Here is a 6,704-nt window from a genome sequence, read left to right as displayed (position 1 = left end):
CAACAACAACAACAACAACGTTATAAACACAAGGAGCGCACGAACTACAACTGACATAATTCAACAAGTGTCCTCTTCTGCACCTGCTTCAAGTGCCACATTTCATCATCTCAGCAATGGGGTAATTATAACAAACAACAATAGTTCTCTTACTGGAAGTCAATTGGTAGTTGAAGCGAGGGCTACCAACCCTAAGCAAAACAACAACAGAACAATAAATGATTATGAATTCACTAGAAATATTAGTGGTACAATCGCAACTTTGAAAGGCAGTTCAAGAGTGTCGCATTCTTCGAAATCATCATCAACACATACGAACAGTGCAACTGATGAAGCAGTTAATGATTCAAGCATCACGGGTAAGTTTTCTGCTACATAATCTAGGATAAAGAATTTCGTTGGGACCCCACTGTAATCCAGGGGTTATTTAGATAATAAACCCGATATGAAAAATGTAGAGAGCAAACAATTTTTGGCACAGAAGTATTTCTTGCTCTACATATTTACATAAATGAGGTACCATTGGAAAGGTAATGAACCATGCTTTCTCTGTTCAAAAGCGAAAAAACAGATATTTGTTTCGGTAGACATCAAATGCAAATGAATTACTCGAAGAATATGAAATTCCTAGTGGGCATGAAAAAAGAAAATTTCATCAAAACCAGCGCCTTCTAGCAACTAATTTTGTGTTGTGTAAAGTCTAATAGGAGTGGCAAATAAACTGAGATACGAACTTTATTGGATAATCGCGGATAACGAGTTTGTTTGCGGGTCTAACGAAATGAATTAGCTAAAATTAAATTTAAGTTAACACCGTTTTACTTTAGCATGAAATATTCGGTCCTAGTTTACTAAAATCCCAAAGTCATTAAAAAGAACATATCTAAAAAAAATATGACCAAATGGTATTTTAACAACTGCTGCATAAATCACAAAACACCAACAACTTAAACATTGAATTTCAGTTTCTTGGTAGTCTTCCAAATAAAATCCCGTCCCGCCATACACTTTGATTTCCTTTTTCTAGTTGTTATTGTTTTGTCTTTATCACGCAATTCTAAAAACATTTTTGACGTTGTTTTGAAATTTAGCGATATAAAATAATTTAATTAATATTTTCTAGAACATGGGAATAATACACTGTGCGGCGCACGTAAAATATTAACCGATTTCAAATAAAAAAAAATACGGGTCTCGTTATTTTCGATATTCCTCAGATTTGGGCAGCATGAAAAGAAAAAAAAGTATTTTCCTGTGTAGATTTAGCCCATCATAATGCACATACATATGGGTGTTTCCATGATGACGGACGTGACATTCATACGAAAACGGAAGTCCTTTGGTTGACAAAAAAATTACGTGCGCTTCGAGCACTGGTGTCGGGAAAATCGATGAAAAGGAGGTCATAACGGACGTGACAAAAACAGAAGTGGTTTCAGTGTGCATGTAAAAATAAGCAAAATTGCGAATCCTGTGAGGTTTTTCTTAAACATTCTTTCAATAAAGTCAAATTACGGACCATTAGAACCAATTCGTTTTCAATGAGAAGAAATTCGTCGTTGCTTTTATTTTGAATTAAAATGGGATAACGGGCGTGACATTTCGGACAAATTTTACCGCCATATAATATTTTTACTAGTAATACATATATAATTTAATTTTTTACTTAATTTTTTTCAGTTCTTCTCTCCACCGTTTCGCGCTTTTATAACCTTTTTTCGCCATCTGAATACGAAATTTAAAGTTACAAAGTCGGTTGAACTCATTTACTTGCATTTTCGGTTTACATTTTATTAAAAAAAACGCCCTTATAACGGGTGATTTTTTTGAGGTTAGGATTTTCATGCATTAGTATTTGACAGATCACGTGGGATTTCAGACATGGTGTCAAAGAGAAAGATGCTCAGTATGCTTTGAAATTTCATCATGAATAGACTTACTAACGAGCAACGCTTGCAAATCATTGAATTTTATTACCAAAATCAGTGTTCGGTTCGAAATGTGTTTCGCGCTTTACGTCCGATTTATGGTCTACATAATCGACCAAGTGAGCAAACAATTAATGCGATTGTGACCAAGTTTCGCACTCAGTTTACTTTATTGGACATTAAACCAACCACACGAATGCGTACAGTGCGTACAGAAGAGAATATTGCGTCTGTTTCTGAGAGTGTTGCTGAAGACCGTGAAATGTCGATTCGTCGCCGTTCGCAGCAATTGGGTTTGTGTTATTCGACCACATGGAAGATTTTACGCAAAGATCTTGGTGTAAAACCGTATAAAATACAGCTCGTGCAAGAACTGAAGCCGAACGATCTGCCACAACGTCGAATTTTCAGTGAATGGGCCCTAGAAAAGTTGGCAGAAAATCCGCTTTTTTATCGACAAATTTTGTTCAGCGATGAGGCTCATTTCTGGTTGAATGGCTTCGTAAATAAGCAAAATTGCCGCATTTGGAGTGAAGAGCAACCAGAAGCCGTTCAAGAACTGCCCATGCATCCCGAAAAATGCACTGTTTGGTGTGGTTTGTACGCTGGTGGAATCATTGGACCGTATTTTTTCAAAGATGCTGTTGGACGCAACGTTACGGTGAATGGCGATCGCTATCGTTCGATGCTAACAAACTTTTTGTTGCCAAAAATGGAAGAACTGAACTTGGTTGACATGTGGTTTCAACAAGATGGCGCTACATGCCACACAGCTCGCGATTCTATGGCCATTTTGAGGGAAAACTTCGGAGAACAATTCATCTCAAGAAATGGACCGTTAAGTTGGCCACCAAGATCATGCGATTTGACGCCTTTAGACTATTTTTTGTGGGGCTACGTCAAGTCTAAAGTCTACAGAAATAAGCCAGCAACTATTCCAGCTTTGGAAGACAACATTTCCGAAGAAATTCGGGCTATTCCGGCCGAAATGCTCGAAAAAGTTGCCCAAAATTGGACTTTCCGAATGGACCACCTAAGACGCAGCCGCGGTCAACATTTAAATGAAATTATCTTCAAAAAGTAAATGTCATGGACCAATCTAACGTTTCAAATAAAGAACCGATGAGATTTTGCAAATTTTATGCGTTTTTTTTTAAAAAAAAGTTATCAAGCTCTTAAAAAATCACCCGTTACATATGTATGCTTGAGGTGCAAAAGAAACACGCATCTGCATTTGCCTAACTGTTTGAGTCTATCGGTAATACTATGTAGTATTTCGTTAGCGCATATAAAACTTGGCCTTAGGCCCTAGTGTGTCCAACCAAATTAACCAACCGGATTTATATCTAAAAGTGGTTATAGTCGTTATATAAAAGTATATATAGTTAAATCTAAAAGTTAGTATAATCCTGGGTATTAGATGTACGTTGGATGAGTGGTGTTTCGTTTTTAATATTTACAATATTTTTCAAGCTAAAATTTTTGTGATATTTTTTTTTTATAAAAATATGGTCATGCTTTAACAAAACCTATATAAATCACACTTTTAAATTTTATACCGAACTTAGAAAAATTCCACAAATTTTTATCGAAATTTCGAACTTTTTAACCAGAATTTTGAGAAATTTTTGGGTATGCAGTGATGTGATAAAATGAATCGCTGTCAGCACTCCGCAAGGTTGCAAACAAATTTATGTTCGAAAAATATCTTGATATGGAAGGAACCGCTTTACACTGTCAAGGCAAAAATTGCCAAAACTCAATGCAATTTTAAGCAACTTCAATCTTGCACTTTGTTATACTAAAATGAATTTTTTTAGAGTCTAATTAAAAAGATTGCAATTTAGGTGAATCCCGTTCTTTAAACTTTGTCAGCTTAAAAATTACCTATTGGTCCTTGTGAATCCAAAAAATTTAAATTTTTTTAAATCCTAAAGAAATTTCCTATTGCATTTGTTATACATATTTTTATTCTACATTGCATTGAATTTGTTTAATAATTTTTGGAATTAATCATATCTTTGAAATTACAATGTCCTACAAAATAAATCCTGCGGTCAGAGAAAAAAAATAAAAACGCCTCTTTAAATAAAAAAGTAGGTTTCAAACCCATGAATTTATTATTTATTTCATGGTAGGAGAGCTTTTCAAACAATATAGAAGCAATTTTGTCGATTCATCTCGAAAAGCCCGGGATCGGAAAAAGCCGAAAAATTAACATCCCTAGTCTCTATATCATCATATAGCCGAGGAATTTACTAGAACACTTTTGAAACAAATATGTATTATATTCATATACCAGTTTACTTTAGTATCGATCGTTTACGTGGAGCAATCGTCATAAGAGAGCCGCTCGGAAAATTTTGTGTGCAGTTTTTTTTTTTATAAACAAAATAACTTTACGAATATAAATAACAGACTAAATTTTTATTTGCACGTTTGCAAATGTGCGATTTTTAATTATTCATAATTTTTTTATTTTCATTGCCTAAAAAGTAATAAAAATATGTTTTTGTTATTTCAGTAAACTAAATATCATGTTTGTTATTATTTAAATAAGCTCAATCTAACGAAAATTAAAAAGCGTTATTATTTGTTATATCTTATTTACTATTCATGTACAATTTTTCAAATTAAAAAAATTTCTAGGTTGAAAACAAATATAATTAATTTTTATTTATGGATATTTCTTTCCGCCTATTTTGTATGTGGGTATCCGGGTACCCCGTATTGACTATTCGTGTACATGTTTTCAAATTCAACATTTTTTAGGCTGAAAAGAAATATAAAATATTTTAAAAGCATTTCTTCATGTGAAATCAGTCAAATTGTCGAGATCACACACTAATATTGAATAGGGAAAAAATAAAATCGAAATTAAAATAAAGAGCTTTTGTGGGATCAACTACATAGTCCTTTCTTTGCGTTAAAGCCACTACGCATATTCAAGTGAATAAAAACAGATCGAATACCTTTTTATTATCCAAAATTAAATAACTATTCTAATTCTTAATTTACATATTATGTATGTATATGATTTTGTTTTATATTTGTATTTTTTCTTTTCGATTTCTTATAGAGGATACATTTTCCTCAAAATCTAATAAAGTGCAGGAACACCAAGAACAATTACTCCTACAACAAATACAAGATGAGCATAGTAAAGGGAACAGTGGTCCCTGTAATAAATCGAAAACGTATAGACTTGTGGAAAGCGGTGGCGAGATTGTTGTTGTGACCGCTGCTGCTAACAAGCAAATGTTGCTGAATGATGGGCTGCGTGTTGCATCGCCGGCGGCAACATTGGGGGATGCATCGTCCAAAGCGATTAGCATACCCAAACAGACGCAGCAGCATCACTCGGTAGCGTCAAAACTTTTGCTGGTCAACAGCACTTCCGCCCCGCATTCATTACGTTATAAGTCTACCGAGCCTCTTACCCCACCACCCGTCGCGAGTAGAAAAGTTGATGACACGCACACGCGCATTCGCAGTTTTTCACTTTCTCATAAAATTCCAGCAAACCACCAACCACTTTTAAACAATGGAGACCATGGAGAAATGATCGTTGAGGACCGAAACGTAATGCATTGCATTGGGGGTGACCATTCACCGTCACGACAGAACTCGACCGGTAGTCATTACTTACAGTTGATGTCAGCGCAACATGCAGCAGTGGGTTCGCAAATAATGCACGTGACACCCACGATCGGCGGCAGCGGTCGGAGACGAACCATCAGTTCCAATAGCAATGGGTATGTACATATGTAACATATCGTCCTTTAAAGTACAAAACCGCGTATCAACAAAATGCAAAACTGCATATGTGAGGTTGCATAAATTATTTTCCAGAGAGTAAGAACACTCATATTTCAAAATTGTTCTCTTTTTCATAAAGCAATAGCACTTCTGGCTAGTATATTTCAGGACGAATGGATAAGGATTGAGCCAAGAGCTCATGTGAGCAAATCCTATTTTTGGCTGCCAATGTCAGTTACGCCGTTTTGTACTTTAAACGACGATATACATAGATACGCGTTCATGCATGGTCTGTATTTTTAATAAACATACATTATGTACATGTGAAAATATACCCACACATACATACATACATAAACAAATAGGTATAATTCATACATGCACACTTGAAGGCCCTACACTCGCATTGATTTTCCAGTTGACCAACCTACTTAACGAAATTCCCAACAAACGCACCAACCAGTTGGCCGATTTCATTTGAGTGAGAGTTTTCGAACTGTACACAATACAACAGCACTGGCAAACTTTTAAGCTATGCTAGGAATGCCTCTCATTTTTATGTATTTGTTATTGCTACCGCCCCCGTTTTCACAAATTATACGCATTTTCACTAGCGAAACGAACCGAAAAACACATGTTAACGTTAATGTGGCTTTAAAAAAAAAAATTAAATCGCATTTTAGGTTGCCAAATAGTCTACACAGAGAGCGACAAGTTGACCAGTCTGCCTCAAAAATCAAAAATTTAACTCCAACCTGACGAACAACTTGACGAAGGTTTGCCAACTTGCCTACGCACGGCTTATTTATCACCGACTTTTAGCGGTTGGCCAACTAACTGGTTGGCCGATAAATTGATCCGTGTGCAGGGCCTTTTAGGCATGTACAAAGCACAAGTACATACATATCGCTCATTCAACTCGAGAAACGAAATGTTTCAGAAGATGCGGAAAGATTTTAGTGGGAAATTTATACACATATACGATGTAACGAGTAATTCTGCATCATTTGGTCATAA

The 6,704-nt window shown here is 35.5% G+C and overlaps 1 protein-coding gene across 1 annotated transcript in view; it reads left to right on the top strand.

Annotated features, from left to right (window-relative positions):
- Positions 1–5,845, top strand: part of LOC118734383 (probable serine/threonine-protein kinase DDB_G0282963) — a 7,367-nt gene extending 1,522 nt beyond the window's left edge. The window contains exons 3-5 of the mRNA XM_036464106.1: positions 1–359; positions 5,008–5,683; positions 5,827–5,845. Of these exons, the coding sequence (XP_036319999.1) occupies positions 1–359; positions 5,008–5,683; positions 5,827–5,845 (1,054 nt within the window). The remainder of the gene's footprint in view (positions 360–5,007; positions 5,684–5,826) is intronic.
- The last annotated feature ends 859 nt before the right edge of the window (positions 5,846–6,704 follow it).

Source organism: Rhagoletis pomonella, unplaced genomic scaffold (genome assembly GCF_013731165.1).
Source record: "Rhagoletis pomonella isolate Grant_MI unplaced genomic scaffold, Rhpom_1.0 Rhpom_scaffold_00002, whole genome shotgun sequence".
Lineage (NCBI taxonomy): Eukaryota > Metazoa > Arthropoda > Insecta > Diptera > Tephritidae > Rhagoletis > Rhagoletis pomonella.
The sequence above is the reverse complement of the archived record's forward strand: the minus strand, read 5'-3'. Positions and strand labels throughout refer to the sequence as shown.